We start from the raw sequence: 22,192 nt of genomic DNA on the forward strand, positions 1-22,192 counted from the left end.
TGTCCTATCTACACTAATAACTACTTATGCATAAACAAGCATTTCCACAATCAGCAGTTTGTAGCTTTTTAAAAATTCAAAAAGCCTAAACAGACTGATAGCAGGCGCAATGAACAAACCCATGACAACTTTGTTAAGTGTAAATATACTTGAGTGAGTGCATCACACTTTGAATTAAATCATTTCATCATGTTGCCAATAATTTGGTCTGATTTGAAATAAAAGTTTAGAAGAAAAGGTTTTCTGTTCTCAAAGCTTGAATGTTCACTGGATCACCAGTCCAGTGTAGAATTCGCATTCCAAAAATATACTGTGGCAAAATTCTTGAAGAATGTTGTGAGAAATATTGAGAAATAGTATTTTTTTTTTATGGCCTTGTGAAACATCAGCTGTCAGATCTGGAACGATTTTAGGTGAAGGAGAAAGTTCAAGATGCATCATAGAAGTTCATACATAATGAGGGAGAGAAATATTAAAAACATTTTATCATTAAAATATTTTTTCCTATTTACAGTAACTATTGTTATACATACATTTACATATTTTTTACAATGAGGCAAACATTCTTATTTTGGTCAAACCTCATGCTACAATAAAAATTGCTCTGAACAGTGTGAATTGAGGCAGTATATTTACAATATAGAGAACTAACAACAGTGCAATTTTTGTCTTTCCTCTATATAAGCAAGTCTAACCTCTTATTGCTTACTGTTACTCATTTTAATGACAATGCTGTGTTTCAAAGTGCTTCTACATTATAATTGGTCCTACTTATAAATTTCTTCTTTGCTGGTGTTACTGTTCATCATATATTTTCCATTTATGTCTTTGACTGTCGCACGTCTGTCCATTCCATTTTGGTGTTTTGTAGTGCCTGAGTCTTCTTCTCATCCACCTGTACATAGTCCACTTTGTATTCATCAGATAGAAAAGGCTTCTGCAGGACATACAGATGGACAGATTTTAATTTACAGATTGTGGCTCTTGCATTTCTCTTTGTAAATAATATTATGGGATAATACAAGCATTCTTGTATAAAATGGTTCAGTATGTTATCTCATGCATTGCATGTAGTGTTAATTTTATTCAACAAAAGTTGTTAGCAAGAATCATTTTTTTCTTAAACCTTTAAGTAAGCAATGATTTGATCACGTGAAAGGCAAAGGTATCTGTAACATACCTTCTGCACAGGAGAAGGTGATGCAGAGTTGAAATCCAGGGACAAATAATCAAGGTTTGATTTTCTCTGCCAGGGATGAACTGCTCCATCAGAGGCGGGATAGAACTGCTGCCTTAACTCCTGTCAAGAGAAAGACACAGATGAAGATCTCCCAAAATTAGTCCTGTCCCTAATTATGAGGACCTTAAATACTTTCAAAGAAAGAAAAAATTCAAAGCACATCACTACATTACATTTGGTGAATTTCCCCTTGGGGATCAATAAAGTTATGTCTATCTATCTATTAATACAACATATTTATTTGAACTGTGAGAATTTATTTAATTGTGGACGAAACTAAAAGCCTTAGAGTGGTCATTTTCCCATGAGCTGAAGAAAACATAAAATGGCTTGTTGGTAAGCCCAGCCAGGCAATATGTTTATGCTAGCCTAGTACAACTTCATAAATCAAAATCAAACTGCTCGACTACCTGTGCTGATGTGAAGCAAATTTTTTCAGTAACTACCATTAATGTCTAGGTCTAGCTAGAGAAACTTTAATTCAGCTTCTCCTTATGGCAGTAAAACTATGTCACTAGTATGAAATAGAGAAAAAAGAAAAAATCCACAGGCAGAAGTGTCTTCATTACCCTAAATGTGAATAATTCAGCTACAAGCCTCTTTTAATGTCTGAGATTTATACAGAGAGGTGTGACCAATAATGATTAAGGCATCTTATACATTCAATATATATTGTGTAAAATGTCTTTGCATTACTGTCAATAGACATTTTTACCATTGTGTCTTCATCCTTTGGAATGTATCCATTCTCAAGATTTCTTTCAAAAAGTGAAGAGTTCACTGAAAAGCTGCAATTACACAAAAACCCATGAAGAATTAAAATCAGTTTAATATAATACCTTGATGCAGGTAATTACACTTATAACCAAGGTCAGACGCAGTTAACTTGTCATGATGAGATAAAACAAGATCTGATTATAAAATAAGGTTCTGAACCAAAAGATCTCGACCCTGCTATTATTCCAAACTGACAGTTTATATGTAAGGCATATGTCAATGTAATAAGGATCTGTAGATATCACCAAATTTAAGCAATTCATAATTTAAGCCTATCAAAGGTTCCATCAGATAATTTATTTATTTTGAGCCGGTGGAACACAAAATGTGTCACTATGAACTTTAATCACATCTATATGGTTAAAAAAAAGACTGGGGACTAATTTCCATTTTAATATGGTTGAATTTATATGATCAATCATATAAACGCACTGTACTTATGCAGTATGTGATGAAAATATATTGTACATAAAGTGACTTTTTCTGCCCTCACCAGGTTTCAGTCATAGTTCTGTTCAAAGGAAGATGAGTTGGACATTCTGTGATAGTGGAGAGGCCTCTCAAGTCAAGAGGTGGCGGTCGAGCTATGAACAACGGACAAAGGACCGTGTCATATTAGATCGCTTATGTGCCACAGAAAGGTCAGAGATTAAATCAAAGGTCAGTTTAAAAAAAAAAATAATAATAAATATTCAGGCATGTTATGACTCTCACCTCTCCTCATGCAAGGCTTTAGATGTCGATGAATTGGAGGTGGCGCGATATCTGCAGATTGACCGGTGAGTGGGCTAAGGGACGTGGGGGATTCAACATAGCAGTGTGGGTTGAGGAAACTTAATGCTCTGGGACTCATGGGGATGTAACCATCACATTCAACAGTGGTAAGAGAGGGAGAAGGAGAAGCCATGGGCACATATGATTCATCCTGGTAGCTTTGAACTTGTGTGGTATTTAAACATGGCTGCTGAAAGACAAAAGATAATGAGATCAGACACAAGTGCACAATGTTTTCCTTTTGGTAAAATTAGAACTGGAATTTTCATTTTTTTATTTTAGAAAAATTAGACAACCACATCATGTTCTGTAGGTGCATATTTTTAGATCCTACAATGTCTGTAAATGAATAGTTTACCATTTTGGGAAATGCACTTATCTGCTGTCTTCACAAGAGCTAGATGAGGAAATCAATACCACTTTTGTGTCTTTTATAAAATTCTGGTTTTCTCTACTATTGATTATTTTCTTACCAAATTTAGGCTTTGCCTTCTGTTCCTCATCAACCTGCTATCAGCGTCCCCTAAAAAAGCAACATATATTATTGGAAAATGACACAATGTTTTACTTTCTCAGCTGTAAAAATCAAATGTGGACGAAAGTAATCCTTATGCTATTCTATCACAGGAGCAACAGGATTATGGTTCAGTTTGTGAGACCCAGCTTTCTTTGTTTCCATTCAGCATTTACCCATTCTGAAATGCTCCGGGCTTGACAGAGAGGTCCTTCGAGAAAATGGAGCAGAGTAGCTTGAGAAATGCCGGACACACATTGTCTTTTGCTTCTGAGTCCCTTCATCACTGAGCTGGTCTGACAGGTGATTAGGCTTGGGTGGCAGCGGGGGAGGCGTGTGTCTGTCACTCGTCGCCTCAAACGATGATGAATAAAGTTTATCAAACTGGAAGACACTTGTGGCACAGTGATGTAGAGGAGAGGAAGAGGATGACGGTAAAGCCATGGAGTTGCATGGAGCGCTGAAAGGAGGGTTAGTTAGCCTTCCGTGGGGGAAAAGAGATGGGCTGTGGCTGGCACGAGGGATAGATGGTGAGGAATTAGTGCAGAGAGGTGAGGGGACAATGTCCTTGGCGGCATCGTCTGAGGACCTCTGCTCCAGAGAGATCTCAGAGTTGGAAAAGCTGTCACGTCTACAGATATGGAAAAAATGCAAACATTACATTTGTTCGTGATGAACTATTGCTATCATTTAATCTTGTGTCAAGGGCGTTACAGATTGTGCATACCTAAAAGTGCTTACATGCCCTGTCTCACACTGTGACAGGAAGAGGTAGTCCAGTGGATGACTGGAATCTGGCTGGCTCGATACAGATGCTTGGTCGGAGCTGTCAGGTGACAGCTGGAGGGAGGTGGGGGTGTGGGGAAAGCCTTCTTCTGAGCTCTCTGTGGAGAGGGGCAAAGAGCATAGACTCTGAAATGTGACAACCACTGTTGTGTTGACACCAAAGACACTGAACTGCGCACAAACATTCATGCATGTTTCTCCAAATCTGCAAACACAAAATGCTGTAAATGGAGCAGGTGGATTTGAATGGTATTTTTTGCAGGCCTGTTGAAAGCAGACACATGAGTCCTGTTCCCTCTCTTGTTTATACAGTCCCCAATCTTTCAGTCAGGCTGGCCCTTATTCAGAAATTTGTTTCATTCCATTTCACCCAAGGTCAGAGTCAAGGCTGTCCCTTCAGGACCACATTGAACAAAGTACTCTAAAATTCTTTGCATGTCCTCATGAAACGTTTGCTCTCCTTAATACACGATCACCTTTCGTAGCAATATAAAATTCTGTGGTTCTGCAACCACGGGAATAGTGCAGGAGCAGAACAAGCTTTTATTTTCCTCTACAAAAGTTATAAGGTGCTGTCTTACAGAACTCTTTTGAGATGCAGGTTGAAACTAGTGCCGTTGTCCCAATTACTCTGAAAACTCTCAATTAAAGCAAGAATAGCTCACATTTGGAGTGAGGAATACAGTTTAGCACTGTAATGAACTACTTGCATGTAATGTGATTTGTGATTTGTGTGAACACACAGGACAGCATATCAGATACTTATTGCCGTTGCTCTATCTCCTTCAGGCAGATGACGATGTTCTAACAGAAAGTCCACACCATGAGAATACAGAGGCCTTTATTCTGTCAACAACAGTTCGATTTTACTATTATTATTATTATTATTATTATTAACACACAATTGATGGCACCTAGTTAAGACCCAGAGCACATTCGGGGAAGCAATATGACAATCTTTATGACAATCTACAGCTGCACTACAGCCAAGCAGCAAATTTTAACTGCAAGACACATCTTCAAGCATACACTACATTCACATTTTTTGTCACATTTTAATTTGTCATCATTACACCATGTGCACTGCCTGACTGGAATACTTATCCATCCTCACATACTTTCTAAAGGAGTCTCACTATAATGCAGCATTTGTGTATGATTGTATTTACTGGTGTTTCACAAATAGAACATACGCGATTTGCATCAAATGGTGTTAACCACAATATGTTGATGACTGATTGTGTGTGGGATTAGGAGTTTAGTTACAGAGAAATTTATCAGCCATTTGACTGATCTGGAAGGAATAGAGCATGTCATGTAAAAATGGTTGCATAGTTTACATTATATATTAATGCAATTCACTTCTTGGTGATTATCAAAGAAAAAGAAAGGCTTTTTTTTTTTTTTTTGTTTTGATTTGTTTCGAAAAGGTTTTTTATCAAGCTGGACATTAAGGAAAGCAACCTGATGTCTTCAGGATTTTGTTTTATTATATGAGTATGGATAAACAATTGAAATGAAATGAATGAATGAATGAAAAGCTGGTAAATCCAATTCAATCAGGCCATTATGAAAATGGATCACTCCTGATGTGATATTATAACCGTTAAATATAGTACATGGAGAGTGAATATACATGCCTTACTAGACTAGTCAGTGTACACGTACACCATATAATCATGTTTGTGCGTTATGAGACATATATTCTTCAAAAATTAATAATTAATACTGTTTTAGTTGTTTTTTCATGAGCTTGCTGTGATCAACACAGCCACCGCTATGGCAAACCCACATAGTTTCTCAGTTAAAGGTGCACTGATGAAAACATTAATTGGGCAAATCACGCTCTTTTGTTTGAAACCTGTGTGGTCGACGAAAACCACCCAACACAAAAAGAACAATTTTAGTTGCCCCAAATTCAAAGTTTGACTCTCACTCTGCAACTTCCTGTGTGAGGACAAGTGACACCAATTTCTTCTGGACCAGAAGATTGAATCTGAACAGATACTTCATCATTTTCAATGGGGCAGAAACATACATTACAAACAACATTAGTTATATTAAGGCATGTGCTAAAAATCTTGCCAAATGCAACTTAATAATGGCCATTAATGAAACTTAAAAGAGCTTAATATTTCTGAATATTTACCTGCATCTTCCAGGCTCCCAAAATGGCAAATCTGACTGATGCTACTGATCCAGCTGTTCATCTCCTCCTCAGTTTTGGCCACCAGGTAAAAAATGCGAGATGACGTCTTCACCACAAAGAGGTGTTTCCCATGGAAGTCTCGTTTTATCCTGAGTTGCCCGTTGAGCATTTCGACCTCACACTCACTCAGGTCAATAGTACGGATTGGCTTTTTGGAGTTCTTGTTTTGATAATACTCCAGCACATCAGGATTGCCGCTCATGCGCCCTCTGCGAAGGACAAACCAGCGTTTCCTCCATGCCTGCAGGAGAAAGGCACAGTTTATCATGGATTTACTATTAACCCATTTTGTTATTCCTTTTAAGCGCCGTGCTTCATAATTCAAGCAAGTAGTGCTTCCCCGCATGACTGCAATTAGTCATGACCAGTCATGGGAATTAGATCACAGCTCCAGCTAACAAAAGCTAACCTAGCAACTCTAAACTGAGTTTTTTTGGTTTTGATATGGTTGGTCAGTAAGCGGAACCTCAACTCTTAATTCCCAGAAGTACAAAGAAGAGGAAGTTCACTGTATTTAAAAGAAAATGTCTGACAAGAATGCCAGAGGTATTTATATAACATGGTCATAGCCTCAAATGACAATTTGCTGACATCTAAATTCTGTAATTATTAAAAAGAATTAATAACTCATCTGTATTTAGAGATTTACCTGCTATATGCAACACCTGAGCCCTCACTGAATGCAGGATATCAATCATGACGGGGTTAAATACATTTTTAAGGAATATAAATTATGACAATAATGCTGTATATAGAGTTGGTGGCAATATTTTCACACGTTGTGTTTTGTATGGGTGGAGCCTCCCCTTATTCATGTGCTATGAAACCAAAAGCCTGACATGGGAGGGTAACCTGCTCCTGCAAAAGTCAGTTGGTAATTTATGTGTTCATACCAGGAAATGGTTAGACACACCACACTTACTGCCAAATACATGGCCAAGTTTAAGAGGAAACCGTAACTAGTCTGATGGTTGTTTGATGCCATAGTTATTTTGAAAGTGGAAGGTCTGACCTCTGAAGAATAAGTTATAGTGTAAACAGATGCATTTGGTACTAAGTTTAGCTCACACTAAGATGACATTGTTGGTCTTCATCATTATTATTTTTACTATTCCAAACAAAAAAGTAAGACAGTTTCATCTTCTTTATCTCTTGGTCTTCATCAGCAAATGATAAAAATTCATCATTTGCTGTCTAAAATATCTGCCTGTCTAAAATATAACAGTCCATTTCCTAAAAGACGGTTGGATTTATTAAAAGTCAAATGTCAGCATGGAGTTAATTAAGATTTAGATGAAGTGTTTCATGTCAGCATTTTGTGCCACTGAAGAAAGAGAGATTTCTTCTATGAAAAATGTCGTGAGCGTTTTTACAATGACAAATATTTCCTCAAAAGTAGAAGTGAAACAAAGGGACAGCATAATAATAACACGCATAAGGTGTATGTGTATCCCAGTGAGAAAAAAGAAACAACTTCACCAACCGCTGGCTTGTAGCAATGTGGACACATCAGACGAATGTTAAACGCACACATGATGTGGCAATAAGTGAAAATACAATGTTGGCACCAGATTATTCAACATCTGAAAGGATTGTGGTTTGAAACCTGTTAACACTATTGTCTCTGAAAAAGGAGCTAAATAACAACTAAGGAACTGGCAACAGAGCCAGCATTCGATCTACCACTCAGACAGCTATTACACTGTGAACCTAATTACTGTGAGAAGATCAACTTGTTTTTTTGATGACATCACCTTCCTCCCTAATCATTGAAATTTCCATAGTAGCTTGTGACTCTAACTGACATTTGAATAATAAGGCAGATAGCTACCTGCCCTTACAGCTGCCTGAAAAACATGTATTTACTGTTTTTCTCTGGAATGAAAAAGATTTGCATAGTGGAACAAAATACGTTTCCCACTTCAACCCTCACTCCATCAACATAGACTGATCCCTCTACACACGCTCGTCCCTGTATCGGTGTCGATAAATGACCCTCCGCCACCTCTATTCGCACAGGGGAAGTGCAGACGGCCATCACAAAGCTGGACTATTTCTGCTTGTCGCTTAAGTCTGAAGTGTCTGACTGCTGCTGACACTGCTTTCTATGTTTCACAATATACATGGTCATCACACAAACACATACACAAATAGCTGAGTGAGTGACCAACATCATCACATGACCCCTAAAATCACAAAACAGTGAAGGCTTTATACTGTCCATGTAAGCAATTATGTATTCTTACTTGCTGCAAGTCCGTTTGAAGTACATCTGCAGCCTGTGACATATTGTTTTTGTTGTAATAATCCATGTTGTTGTCTTAACTATCATGTCCCTCCACAAGCCTTAAATCACCAGACAGGTGTTAGTATAGAAATGAGGAAGATGATAGAAAGGAGTTCGAATTACAGCTCAGTTAGCTTAGTATGTTTCCAAATCCTCATTCCACATTGTAAACACACACACACACACACACACACACACATACACACAGATACAAGGCACAAGAGCAAAACCTGGCATTCCTACAGAGGACATAAACAAGTGTCCACTGTGTACTCCTACTCACAAATCTCTTTAGTTTTTTCTCCGGGGGGGATTTAATGAGCCAGCCGGTGCAGACCACATCCCCAGCACTCATCTTGACTGCAGAGTGTCGTCCTCACGCCGGCTGCTGCTGCTCACTGCTGCTGTGAAACTGAGAGAACTGCAAAGCATATCCTGTGTTCTGGTATTCAGCCCAGCCACTCCAAAGGAGGAAGTCAAGAAACTGATCACACTGACAGAGAGAGACAGAGGAGGGGAGAGAGAGAGAGAATTATGTGTTTATTTTCTTAAGTTCTTGGGGCAAGTGGATGGCCTCCAAGAAAAAAAAAACAAGTGAGGTTTGACAGGTTTGAGGACACAGTTGTAATGATTTACTGCCTTACCTAAACACGCTGAGTCACATGTTACAAGATTGTATCTTAAAATATTTCTGTTGACACGACAAACATGTCGCTGTTGTGATGATGTTGATTTGTTTGTTTGGTTACGTGGCTGGTGAACTCAACAAAAACAAGAAGTGGTTTGAAAAAACAGAGACACATACACACACAATACAAATACACTAACCTCATGGTCGTTTCTCTCACAGTTGCTGGCTTAGTAATGAAAGCTGCATCTATGAGGAACTGTAAGCCATTATCCTCTGTGTGGGGATCAGCGAATGGTATTCGGTATAAACCATTTTATTTCATTATTGGTCATGGTATGGGATGTTTTTATATATATTAAGTGTGTATTTTCTTGGTGAGTGTTGAGTATTTATATGAGCTCCCACCTTAGAACAGACATGGCATGTGGCTCATGCCTATGTCATTGAGTAACATCATGTACTGTAGCTGAAATAGAACGAAATCAAAATCAGAACTAGAAATACTTTATTAATCCCCAAGAGACATTTCATATTACTCATACAACGATTGCGTTTTCAGTAGCAATGTAATCCCCTGTACCAGAGGTAGAATACAACTGATTTGACAACTAATTTCTGTTGGATGTAATAACTTTAACATTATTATCTATGACTTCATCCAATTCATTATAAACCTGAGCTACACACATATTGATTAATAATAATAATAATCATACATTGTATTTATTAGGGTCGTTCAAGGCACTCAAAATCAACATACATAAAACAATGAGTAGAGTAATACAAGTTAGAGTGAGTGACATCTTAAACAGGTGAGTTTTGAGTTTTGAGTTGAAAATAGGGAAAGTCAGAGTTGCGGATGTGAGGAGGCAGAGAGTTCCAGAGGTGAATTCCACAAAAGACAGCAAAACAATATAATGGCTTGTTTCCCATCAAAATATCTTTCATTGTGTAAGAGAAGTTCACATTCAACGTCTCTTGACAGTAAAAGCATTGAAGTCTCACTGACCATTTACATTGAATCGCTACTGTTTCAGATTTCCTCTCTGAAGGGAATTAAATACATTCTATTTGTCCGAGTGAAAGCTACTTCCTGTAAAAAAAAACAAACAAACTAATAATAATAATTGTCTTTTTAAAATGTACCATGTTCAACAGATAAACAGACCAATTTGAGGTCCAGTGCAGATGACAGCACTTAGAGCATTTTGTAGTTGATTGCAGTCAATAAATACTGTAATTAGCCCCAATGTCACCTTTCTTCAGATTTCCACCAGAGAGCGGCATAATGATCTCGTTAATCACTTTATCACTAGGTGAATTTCATATTCATGACTCAGTGAAAACTCAGTGATGATTTATTTTCATGGCTTTCATCACACCCACATACACTGGCCTAAATCATTGAAGTAATAATACAGTGCAAAACGTTAACAGGGTTATTTAGATTAAATTCAATTATATGGGCATATATACATACTATACATGTTGTAAAAAAAAAAAAAGTTAAAAACCTAAATTAGGGGCAATTTCCTCTCCTCTTGTTCAACAGTTTACTTGGACTGCATTATTAGTCGCATTGTCGTGTTATTCTCTATTACCTCCCTCACAGGACTCCTCCTGCCAGGCTGCAGTACTCCGAGCAGCCGCTGGGGGAAGCACTTCGCTCCGGCTGTATTAAAGCTGCTGGACAGCCGAGAACAAGAGACGGCAGTTATCAAAGAGTGCTACGGAAAAGAGATAAACTACTACCACTCGGCGTCACACAGTTTAAAACACAGCGGATTTATCACCTGGAAATGCAATAACACTAATGATGCAGCTGGTAGCTGAAGGATTTTGAACACACCTTAAGCTGCCATGGAATAAAAAAATAACAGCCCAAACGGTGGCCAGTGGTTTAAGAGTTTGTGGAGCCCCCGTTGTTGCCGTCGCCATCTTTCTTTTAGGCGTAAATCCTCCCTTCGTCCTCTGGCTGAGAACTGTCTTGGTCAAAGAGTCGTTGCAATTACCCATGATTCCCCTCCGCCGTGTGACCTGTCTCTGGCCTTGACGTGTGGCGCGGTGCTGCTAGTTGTCAGTGCAAGCTGCCTGCAGGACATAGACAGCCTTACCGAGCCAGTTCTACCGTCCGACAAGTCGGTTAGTGACCCCGGGAGCCGTTACCGGAGCTGAGCCACCATGCTGAAATGTAGAGCCGTGTGGAAGAAGCTTGCCCCGCTAGCGAGAGAGTCGTCCACTCTGTGCCGGCAGAGTGTGAGGAGAGCAGGTCAGTCAGTAGTTTCACCAACTTAGTCTACATCGACTAACTGGTCTCAACCCCCATACACACACACACACACACACGTGTTGCATGATATTATAATGCCTGCACTATATTTATATTAAGTCAGGTTAATGTCTGCCGGCTTGTGTTGTTTATACTGTCTGTCGGCTCCCTGTCACTAAGCTAGCTGGGCTAATTTAGCAAATAGTAATGTGCAGAAGTGGGAGGTCGATTATTAGCTCACTGATATCAAGTCTCACCTCATCTCTTTGGTTGGCGAGCTGCCAGAAAGTAACAAAACATTAACCAGTGTCACTGTCAAACACGGTGCTGCCATGTTGGCCATGTTGGCCATGTTGGCCTTCAGTACAGGCACTGCCAGTAGGTGAAGAGCAGGATGTTGTAGGCATATTCATGAAAATGGGGAATGACAGAGCCTCCAAACCTCACTCAAACGGCATGTGTGTACTGAGTTTTACCAAGCCAATCAACAAACTCAAGGAAGATTAATGCTGAAAAGTAGAGCTTTAATATCTAATAGTATATTATCTTATTGTACTTGCATTCAAGGTCCTGTAATACACCGTTTAGATAATAATGTATAGGCTATAGCACTTTTCCCCCACAAAGTCAATAAAAAACTTTACAAATGAAATGACAGAAGTGAAAACACTTGCTGCATAAGAGCTACTAAATAGCCACAATTGGTATAACATATCTTTAACATTTCCAAAAGCTTACAGGAAACACAGGAAGAGACGTTTTAAGAAGGGATTTATAAGAAGATAAAGATAGTCAGCACATCTGAGTTCTTCAGGCAGTGGGTTCCACCTTTGGGGCTCCACTGTTGGCAGAAGCCTTGTCACATTTTGCCATAAGCTGTGACCTGGGAGTAACCAGTTAGGGCCCATCAGCTGATCTCAGTATCTGAGAGGACACAATAAATCAGTGGCCTTCTAAAGCCTCAAGGTTTCAAGAAAATTTTGGAATTATTGATGAATTGAACAGGGATTCGTTTTAAAGAGGCAACTACAGGGTTGGTGTTATCATGCCTCTTTTAGACTGCGATAAGTGGAAGAGTCCTGGATGATGCCTGAATAAAGTGCATTGCTGTAGTCAAGCTGAGAGGATTAAAAAAGAGACAAGTTTTAAACGTCAACATCCACATTTTTCGTGTGCCTCCCAAGCAGCAAAGATGCTATTAAGTGATCTGCGAACATATTCTGTGCTTTTCCAGATTTCTACAACCTCATAAGCCTGATCAGTAAAAACAAAGTGCATCTGGTGGTGCTAAATGCACAGATGTTAGTGTTTTAACATACTCCACAATTCAACACATTTTATGCACCAAATATTAATAAAGTATTGTCCAATTTGTCATGTTTACTGTTTTCAGGGTTGAACAATGGCAGACCAGTTCGTGTACAAGTAGCTGGCATGTCCAGTGGGCCTTTGGGTGAAGGAGGGGAAAATAAGCTTTATTTCCTCCTAGTTGCAGCAGCTGGCCTTGGTGGAGTAGCATATGTGAGTGTTGAAATTAAATACATCCATGAACAATTACAGTTGTTTATTTGAGAGAAAGGATTGTTCTGGTGTTTGTTACTACTCTGCCTGTTCACAAATATTCGTGAGTGGGCATCTGAAGATCTGATTGGCACATTTAGGCTGCTTCTTATAGCAAAAGTCAAGCTGGTTGTGAGTAAATGTAATGTACATTTTTCATTTCACAGGCGTACAAAGTTGTGAAAGATGACCAGCGAGCATATCTGGAACGTATGAGTAGATCGCACAGAACAGCCACACAGAAAGTAGCTGTACCCTCCAAGCCTCATGGTGAGCAATTTGTATTTACCTTTAATTCCTCCAAACAAGTCCAAAGATAATTCCAATAGAGCAAATGAGCTATTATTTTTGTCACGATTAAGAATTTCATATTCTGTACTTGTTTTTTTTAGCAGCAGAACTTCGCGATGCACAGTGCAGCCTCCTTTTTATTACAATGTCTACAGCTATTTTGAGAAAGAAAAACAAATTGAATATTTAGACTGTATTGAAATGATTTTCATGGCCAAATCACATCTGTATTTTAACCCAGATCTGTCTCCTGTCAATAAATTATCTGAATGTCACATATTGTGTTGAATTTAAGCTTACATTTATAATTTTGTGGCTATTGGTTGATAATTCTGTTAATTCCTCAGCGGTCCCTGAGCCAGAACCTCAAGCAGCGCCTTTATCACAGGAGCCGAGCCCTGGGGCCCCTGATGCTGAAGCAGTGGCCCCCAGTGAAACAACTGAACCACTCCCAGGTAGTCTGCATTCTTTTCTATATGTCTAAATGCATGACTAAGAAGTGCCTCCTGTATAACTGAAAGGTATCAGACAAAAATATTTCCAGTACAAGACATACTTTATCCTCATATTATTGTGTAATGACTTGGATGTTGGAACTGGCGACACCAACTGGTTAGTGCAAAATAAGCAGGCTGCAAAACACATCTGCTTTTTCACTCTTTTTTTTATACCCTCATAGTTGTCTCACATCATTGATGCCAAAAATAAAGTTTTATGATGACAGGATTTATACATGAGGCCTTACTGACTTGTTTATTGCATGAACTAGTGCTTTGCCCTCTTGTTGCACGAGTTTATTTTCTTCTGTCATCATCTTGTATTGTTTGTCAATTTGTGTGTCTTACCTGATTGTCAGTTATTTTCTATCCTAACATTGTAAATAACCCTTTTACAGTTTTAGCATAGCCCTTGGATATATACTCTCTAACTTTATTATCAGTTAGTATTTCTGTTTTTTGTGTTCAACATTTTCTGCAAACATGTTGGTTCCTTGTAAATGTTGCTTATAAACATGTCATGATGTGTGAAACGATTTTTGTGGGATTGTACTCACATGTGGGATTCAGCTGTAATGTGATGATATTGTTCATAATTGGAAGCTGCCCTTTAGATTGGATTATATTTCACTGTACACTTAAAACATTAGCAGTGACATCTGATAAAACCTGTTAAATGCATGTTCAACTCCCTGATAGTGCTAAATAGAATGATGACTATGTCACTGATATCAAAAAACTTGATAAGCATGCAGAAACATCTGGACTGTGCGCAAAAGACACAAAAGTGCAAAACCTAGTCAGGAGACTAAAGTTCTTCATTGAAAATGCTTCTTGTACAATATGTTGTATTATGTTATTAACCACAAACTGGTAGCTTCCAGTCAATATTATCGCAAGCATGCTTTCTAGAATATTCTTCAAGTTATGCATTTAAAAATAACATGCATTATCATGCAAAAGCCATGCATTTCTCAAGATGAAGAAATGCATGGCTCTTGAAAGTCTTCCCCTTCAATGGTCTCTAAAGAATTTAGTCTAAACCCTTACTGTGGATTGCCTCAACAGCAGATCAGCCTGTGGTAGAAGCATCCCCAGCAGAGGCAGCAGAGCCACCTGCTGCACTATTAGTTGAGGAGGGTGAGATTTTAAAAGATGAGTCACTGTGACCAAAATCATTTTATCTGGGAGATCTTACTTGTTTTGAAGTTGGTGTTTGTCTGCTTTTCCATCAGACCTGAGCCTAAGCAGTTAATGCAAATTATAGCTTAATTACTATACGTATACAGTGTAGTCCCCTTTAGAGGCAATTATGTATCCTTTACCACTATACCAGGACCACCATCTGCAGCTGAGCTTACAGAACCACCCCCTGCACCTGTTGAGGAGAGTGGTAAGCACTCAGTCCTACCTGTAAATGGAGCCACTGATGCACCACATTTAAGAGTTTATCTTGTCTAAACTGGTTAAATGACCTGGTTGCACTAACAGAATCCACAGCCACTGCAGCAGAGCCAGCTGAGCCCCTGCCCGAAGTTGTGGCAGAGAGTGGTAAGAACTTAGTTAGATTTGTACATGGAGTCAATGATGAACTTTTTCCATGTCTGGGGGTTTATTTTGTCTAAACTGGTGAAATGATCCGGCTGTACTAACAGAACCCACAGCAGCAGCAGCAGCAGAAACCCCTGCAGCAGAGCCAGCCGAGGCCCAGCCCAAAGTTGTGGCAGAGAGTGGTAAGACTGTAGACCAGCTTCAGTTGGAATGGGGAAGCGGGCAGACTTGACATCGATACTCCATCCCATTTTGATAATGTTGTTAATGTTAATGTACAGCTTTTCTTCCTGCTTGTTCATGTTGCTTTCTCATTGTTTTGGGTTCTTGTAATGCTAAAGGGTAATTTCACTCACGTGAAAATTAAAATTTTTCCTTTCAGCTATATTTGTATAGGGTTTTGATGGAAATATAAGAATATGCACTGATTGTGTCTCTCTTGTTTTTGCTTATTGCCTCTCTCTCTTGCTCTCTTGCATTGTCACTTTCATGCAATCTCTGCCAGCGGACTCAACATCTGCCTCTCAAAAGATCCTCTCACATGCACCCTACCTCCTTATCGGTGGAGGCACTGCCTCTTTTGCTGCTGCCCGGTCTATTCGAGCCAGAGACCCTGGTGCCAGGGTCAGTCAGGCCTGTTTTCACTTGACTATCAACTATCTATCCAGCTGTATCTGAGTTTCACAGTTAAAGTATTTGTCCTCATGTTTGCTGTCAGGTATTAATTGTCACTGATGAACCAGACCTTCCATACATGAGACCGCCTCTTTCGAAGGAGTTGTGGTTCTCCGACGACCCAAGTGTGACAGAAACGCTTCGATTCAAACAGTGGAATGGGAAGGAAAGAAGGTGTGTTTAAGTTTCGTGCATGACTATTCTGTCTCAAAACGTGCCCTTTTCCTTCTGATGAAATCAGTGATGTCATTCTGTGCTTTCATATCTCCTTTATTACAAAGCAATGGTTCCTTAGGTGGAGTTTGTTTTCTGTTCAGGTAGACAATGCTGTTAGAATTTAGTTCCTATCAACTTCCTCTTTCTGCCTTTGGTCACACCACACCACTGTTTACGCAAAACAAAACTTGCTTGGCATCCTGTGTTGTAAGTGATATTTTTTTCTCCCCAGAATAGACCTGATGGATGCAGTGTCTTTACAGCTTGTTATTGCCATAATGAAATGTCTAGTGCACATATTACTTCTGGCTGGTTTATGCATGACCGTTTATCTGGTTAATTGCAAAAATCCCACAGGTGATGTATGAATGGCGTAAAATAAGTCTTTGTATTTATTTGGCAGTATCTACTTCCAGCCACTATCTTTCTACATTCATCCAGAGGAGTTGAATAGTGCAGAAAATGGGGGAGTAGCTGTTCTCACTGGCAAAAAGGTTTGTGTTTGCTTTCTGTCACACTCAGTGCACCTCCATGATTATATACTGTAATTGTAAGCAGGATCCATGCCACCATTTTGTCTTATGAAAATGTACATTTGATAATAAATAACTGCATTTATTATGTTTCAGGTGATACACATGGATGTGAGAGGAAACAAAGTGAAACTGGATGATGACACTGAAATTTCATACGACAAGTGTTTGATCGCTACTGGTAAGCCATTGTTAATGCATTTATCACTACATTTTCCTTAAACATGGCAGAAGCATATCTGAACCTTGCTCCTCAGGTGGTGTGCCAAGAAATATTCAGGCCATTGAAAGAGCAGGAGAAGAGGTGACAAAGAGGACAACTTTGTTCCGTAAGGTTAGTGCTTAACCTCAAGTAGGCATGGAAGAAATAGTAAAGGTGAGAAATTATAAAAATACTTACTACTCTGGCGTAGATTCGATATAAGTATTATTCACATCCACAGATTGAGGACTTCAAATCCCTTGAGAAGGTCTCCAGGAATATCAAGTCCATAACAATCATTGGTGGCGGCTTCCTGGGCAGCGAGCTGGCCTGTGCCCTTGGAAGAAGATGTAAGACTTCTGGACAGGATGAGAAAATGACAGATTAAAAGATAATATGATGATGATTATGCTTAACAGAAGTGAGTCATGATTTCTGTGTGGGATTTTTCATTTCATCTCATTTAATTTTCTCTTCCAGCAACTGAGTCTGGTCTTGAAGTGATACAAATGTTCCCTGAGAAGGGGAACATGGGAAAAGTGCTGCCTGAGTATCTGAGCAACTGGACAACAGACAAAGTCAAGAAAGGTTAATCACTAATTTACTTAATAGTTAGCCCAAACTTCATTTCATTCATATAGCTCAATGTCAAAAGAAAATAGATTTTTTTTTTTTTAAACTCCCATTCTGTTCTTATTTTCATTCATGCATATCATTCTCCATTTGGTTTTCTAGAGGGTGTAAAAATCATCTCAGAAGCTTTAGTGAAATCTGTGTCCTACAGAGATGATAAGTTAGAAATTCAACTCAAGGATGGCCGATTGGTAGGTTCAGATTTCTGCACATGGGTATAGTAATTGAGGGAACTAATAGATTTATCAGTTACATATTATTTTGTGCCTCTCCCTTGCAGGTGAAAACAGATCACATAGTTGCAGCAGTTGGCTTAGAGCCCAATGTTGACCTTGCTAAGTCAGCAGGTCTGGAGGTGGACTCGGACTTTGGTGGTTTTCGGGTCAATGCTGAACTGCAAGCGAGGTCCAATATTTGGGTGGTAAGTTTAAACTGAAGTACTCGTAACAGTCCATAACATAATGAAGAATTGTGGGGGAGAGATGAATCTTTATTATTCTGCTCAAAAAATGCAAGTTCACAGTTGGGCCCTTCACCAGATCATTTGATCAAATATGTATGAATAAAGTAAACACAGAAACAAGTCTTTCAACCACCTTCTTTTAATAAGTTGGTCCAAAGTGATAAATTGACTGAATTTAAATACATTGAATAAAAGGATAACCTTCCAGGTTGAATGTTTTCCCTCGTAGATAAAAGTGACCTTGAGTTTTTTTACTGCAAAGTTTTTAGAAGTGTGACATTCAGTGTTGGAGCTTTTTGACTTTGTCAGACTTTTCTTTGATAATAGTGCCCTCTTCAGGCAAAATGAAGTAGTCACTTACAAAATACACCTCTGTAGACATGCACTGAAGTAAAAAGCAAAATCTTTTTGAGTTTCTTGTTTTGAAATAAGAAATCACATAAGCTTTTGATGTTGAATAATAATCACACCATCTAACACATGCCACATATCTTCACTTTAGGCAGGAGATGCTGCGTGTTTCTATGACATCAGACTGGGCCGAAGGCGAGTGGAGCACCACGATCACGCTGTTGTGAGTGGTAGACTAGCAGGAGAGAACATGACGGGAGCCAGCAAACCTTACTGGCATCAGTCTATGTTCTGGTGGGTATTAGATGATACTTCTTGTTTCCTGAATTGTAAATTTAAAACCGTTTACTATTTGAGAGCTGTGGCTGCAAACTATGAAACTAGGTTTAAGTGGAAATGAGGAAGATGTTTCATAAAACGAGGGCCAGTCTGAAGTAGCTGATCATACTTGTCCAATTTCAAAAGTTATATTTAAATAAGAGGGCACCGGGCAGCATGTACAATTCTGCAAATGACTCAGATTTAATCCTTTTAGAAGTCAGATGAACACGCTTGATTGCTTTGAAGTCTTGAATACCATTATGCCCTAAAATATTTAAAACCCCTTTAGAGGACATTAAGGCAGGAGTTGGCAGGGAGGGCTGCGTTATTCAACCAGATATTTTTAAAGCCCATCATAAGAACAGTAAGTTGAAATTGTACAGACACAGATAACTGCTCTGTTTTTAGCTGAAGCTGGTGAAATGTGTAAGCAGTCAATAGTGGTACTGTTGTAGTTGTAAAAAAACAAAGCAGGGCTGTTAGTCAAACTATCATGATTTACACACCAGCAGTTGCAGTCAGATAATATGATAAGATGTGATACTCCTGTCACTACAATGTGTCATCATCAAGCTTATGTGGTGGTGTAGTCCTGTAGTATAGACGGTGAAGATAAATGGATGGGATGTGGCATCTTTTCGTTCAGCATCACTACTCAGCTAGATCATTTAAAGGTCCTCAAATCCATTTTTTTTTTCTGATTTGTTTTCTGAAAACAAATAGAGTTCACAACTAAACCTGCTCAGTCCTGTATGTGTCTACAGTAGTTAAAATCTAGAGGATGCTGTACTTCACATTAAAGGATTAGTTTTCAGTAAAACAGTTTTTAACAAAAAATTTCTGATTATTTTGTGCTTTCTAACACAATGTGGTGGACCTTGCTATGTACAAAATTATACTATAGTATAAGTGTATTGGCTATCGAATCAGTTTGATCAGGATGTGAAAAAAGCCAAATAAAGTCCAAAGCATAAAGAAAACAGTGGCTCTGAGTGGTTTGACTGTTTTCTTTTCTCATGTGGCTTCTCACAGGAGTGACCTGGGCCCTGATGTAGGCTATGAAGCCATTGGGATTGTTGACAGCAGCCTGCCAACAGTAGGAGTGTTTGCCAAAGCCACTGCCAAGGACACACCTAAAGCTGCTACAGAGCAGTCAGGTAGAAATGTTCTAATAAATAAAAGTACAAACTCTGTAAAGCAAAAACAAACAGTGAATGTGAGGACAAAGGATCATGTTGTCTCATTACATGTGCTGCAGGAACTGGGATCCGTTCAGAGAGTGAAACAGAGGACACAGCCATCAGCCCGGTGGCCTCTTCAGCACCTGCACCCACTGTGGCAGAGCAGAAAGACAACTATGGCAAAGGAGTCATCTTCTACCTGCGAGACAAGGTGGTGGTGGGCATCATCCTATGGAATGTGTTCAACAGGATGCCAGTTGCAAGGAAGGTAAGCACTGCGCTGCCCCTTTCTGAGAGAAGTCATTGCATCATAGTAGAGATTCACCAGAAGGGTTTGGTTAACATTTCTTTCCATCTTAATATCGCTTCTTTATAGATTATCAAGGATGGAGAGGAACATGCAGATCTGAACGAAGTAGCAAAGCTCTTCAACATCCATGATGATTAAGGAGAAGCTAGCACTCTTTATGGGAGAGGAGTTATGCTTCATGTGAAGACGGAACTTTGGCAACTGTTGCCACCTTCTTTAAGACACATCTGATCACACATACACAAAACTTGGACATTCAATGTAAATTATGTCATGTGGCTGAAATATTTTCATATTTAGAATTTGTATCTACTGCATGATTTTTTTTTTTTTTTTTCTATTCTGGAGAAATCACTTTCTTGTTGTCCTGCTACGCCCAAATGTGTGTGATTGTGTATCTGCTCTCCGCACCAGGCTAAATGTTAAACATGGCTAATCATTGCCCTCTGTGTGAACAGAGCAGCTTGTCATGAGAAAAGCTGCAATAAAAGCTATTTTTAAATTGGAGTGATCCCGTTATTTCCAGTTTTGCTCCTCAATAATAGCACTGTTGACAGATACGTTAACCTGCATTAATCTGAGCTCTGTTTGATGGTTGTTAAATTTTGTGTGGCTGAGCTCATCTGGCCTGAAACATTTTCATCAGTGTGTGTTAGTTGGCAGATCTACTCTGACCCTACATGTGAAGTGTGATTGGACCTTAACAGTCATGTTGAAGTTCTAGCCTCAGCTAAAAGCACTTATTATGTGGACTCCTATAAGAGACAGCTGATGATACATTCTGGAGTTTGCGGAGTTACAATTTAAATAAGCAGATCCAATGTTCAATGTTCCAACAAAAATGACGTGGGAATGAAACTTGGCCTACTTATCTTCTCTGGAGGTAAAAATGTGCAAGCATGCAGAAACATTGTTTTTTTTTTTTTTTATCCTAACCGTAGGCTTCTTATTATTAGGATTCACATTTCATATTCTCACATATTTCTTATCCTGTTTGACATTGTGGGTTTCAGTGTGGCCTTTCAAGTGTGAAGCGAACATGTGCAGCCATAACATCCCATCGCCTTATTTGACATTAATTTTACATGAGTAAATGGCTGCACTGCCTTCCCCTCTAAATGGGGGAATAAACATTAGGTTCTGCATTTAAATCTGAATTTGACAGATAAAATAATTAGACCAGAAACTTTGGGCAGCTCTGCATAAGATGAATAACCTCTGGATGTGGACTAATTTACAGAAATGTGTTGTGCTTGAATTAATTGGAACATGATGCCTTCATCTTTTTATCCTTGTAAATGCAACAACAGGCTTGTTAACTGGTTTTCATTTTCTACTTTTCTTTAACCATTGCCAGTTAGTTAGTTGAGCTGTGATTACATTTTATGTACTTATAATTGTTAATTGGTGTAAATAATTTTCTCAGTTGAGATGATGTATATACTGACAATTCTGGATTATTCATCTTTTTTTTGCCTTCCAATGAATTTTACAATTAAAATATATCATCACGCGAAGAAAACAGAAGATACTGTATCAGTTTGACAATAATTTAAGTCACCTGTGATATAGGATTTAATTTGGAGTAAAGCAATTAAAATCCAGGAGGATTTCCTATTAACTGGCTTCGTCAAGTTCATGGAACCTTATAACAGATAGATCCCTAAATAATATATTTTAAAATGATTTGGTAAGCATACTTACTCGTTTGACAATTTTTCATGTGGCTCAAATATTTTTTTCCTAATCCTATGCTGTCATGATGATGAGGAGGAGCCAAGTGTTGCCACTCTACTATGAAAATGATCCTGTCTCTTTAAATGTTCTTGCAGTAATTCTTTCAGCATGCATATGGCCATAAAAAAGAGATAAAGCTTGAAGTCATCCACACAAACAGAGGCAGAAAAAAATCTTCCCTTGG

The 22,192-nt window shown here is 38.8% G+C and overlaps 2 protein-coding genes across 6 annotated transcripts; one reads left to right on the plus strand and one right to left on the minus strand.

Moving 5' to 3' along the window:
- Window positions 1-451: 451 nt before the first annotated feature.
- On the minus strand, window positions 452-9,123 carry gab3 (GRB2 associated binding protein 3). Of its 2 annotated transcripts, none has more exons than XM_029519306.1 (10): window positions 8,871-9,123; window positions 6,241-6,541; window positions 4,033-4,189; window positions 3,482-3,936; window positions 3,265-3,314; window positions 2,732-2,978; window positions 2,511-2,601; window positions 1,956-2,028; window positions 1,181-1,300; window positions 452-937 (listed from the first exon to the last, which is right to left on the minus strand). In XM_029519306.1, exons 1-10 carry the CDS (start codon window positions 8,940-8,942, stop codon window positions 821-823), a joined length of 1,683 nt encoding a protein of 560 aa, XP_029375166.1. In that variant the 5' UTR covers window positions 8,943-9,123; the 3' UTR covers window positions 452-820. The 2 variants fall into 2 exon arrangements, with proteins under 2 accessions (XP_029375166.1, XP_029375165.1); XM_029519305.1 differs by having other exon boundaries at window positions 2,732-2,981.
- Window positions 9,124-11,226: 2,103 nt separating this feature from the next.
- aifm1 (apoptosis inducing factor mitochondrion associated 1) lies at window positions 11,227-21,843 on the plus strand. Of its 4 annotated transcripts, XM_029518965.1 has the most exons (21): window positions 11,227-11,487; window positions 12,881-13,008; window positions 13,215-13,317; window positions 13,686-13,793; window positions 14,904-14,975; window positions 15,172-15,228; window positions 15,327-15,386; window positions 15,491-15,568; window positions 15,892-16,010; window positions 16,105-16,235; window positions 16,681-16,771; window positions 16,907-16,991; window positions 17,068-17,144; window positions 17,254-17,362; window positions 17,493-17,600; window positions 17,748-17,836; window positions 17,926-18,066; window positions 18,611-18,753; window positions 19,813-19,937; window positions 20,039-20,229; window positions 20,338-21,843. In XM_029518965.1, exons 1-21 carry the CDS (start codon window positions 11,400-11,402, stop codon window positions 20,407-20,409), a joined length of 2,175 nt encoding a protein of 724 aa, XP_029374825.1. In that variant the 5' UTR covers window positions 11,227-11,399; the 3' UTR covers window positions 20,410-21,843. The 4 variants fall into 4 exon arrangements, with proteins under 4 accessions (XP_029374825.1, XP_029374827.1, XP_029374826.1 ...); XM_029518967.1 differs by lacking the exon at window positions 15,491-15,568 and having other exon boundaries at window positions 11,228-11,487; XM_029518966.1 differs by lacking the exon at window positions 14,904-14,975 and having other exon boundaries at window positions 11,228-11,487; window positions 20,338-21,842.
- Window positions 21,844-22,192: the final 349 nt, after the last annotated feature.

This window comes from Echeneis naucrates, chromosome 14 (genome assembly GCF_900963305.1).
Source record: "Echeneis naucrates chromosome 14, fEcheNa1.1, whole genome shotgun sequence".
NCBI classification, from domain to species: domain Eukaryota; kingdom Metazoa; phylum Chordata; class Actinopteri; order Carangiformes; family Echeneidae; genus Echeneis; species Echeneis naucrates.

What these genes read in the sequence shown, in the direction of transcription:
- gab3 (XM_029519305.1), bottom strand. Translation starts at nt 8,942, where the DNA reads ATGAGTGCTGGGGATGTGGTCTGCACCGGCTGGCTCATTAAATCCCCC. An exon ending in GAAGGCAAAGCCTAAATTTG is followed by an intron (nt 2,982 to 3,264) that starts GTAAGAAAATAA and finishes TTTGTCTTTCAG; the next exon opens with CAGCCATGTTTAAATACCAC. An exon ending in AAAGCCTTGCATGAGGAGAG is followed by an intron (nt 2,602 to 2,731) that starts GTGAGAGTCATA and finishes CGTTGTTCATAG; the next exon opens with CTCGACCGCCACCTCTTGAC.
- aifm1 (XM_029518965.1), top strand. Translation starts at nt 11,400, where the DNA reads ATGCTGAAATGTAGAGCCGTGTGGAAGAAGCTTGCCCCGCTAGCGAGA. An exon ending in AACAGACAAAGTCAAGAAAG is followed by an intron (nt 17,601 to 17,747) that starts GTTAATCACTAA and finishes TTGGTTTTCTAG; the next exon opens with AGGGTGTAAAAATCATCTCA. An exon ending in GGATGCCAGTTGCAAGGAAG is followed by an intron (nt 20,230 to 20,337) that starts GTAAGCACTGCG and finishes GCTTCTTTATAG; the next exon opens with ATTATCAAGGATGGAGAGGA.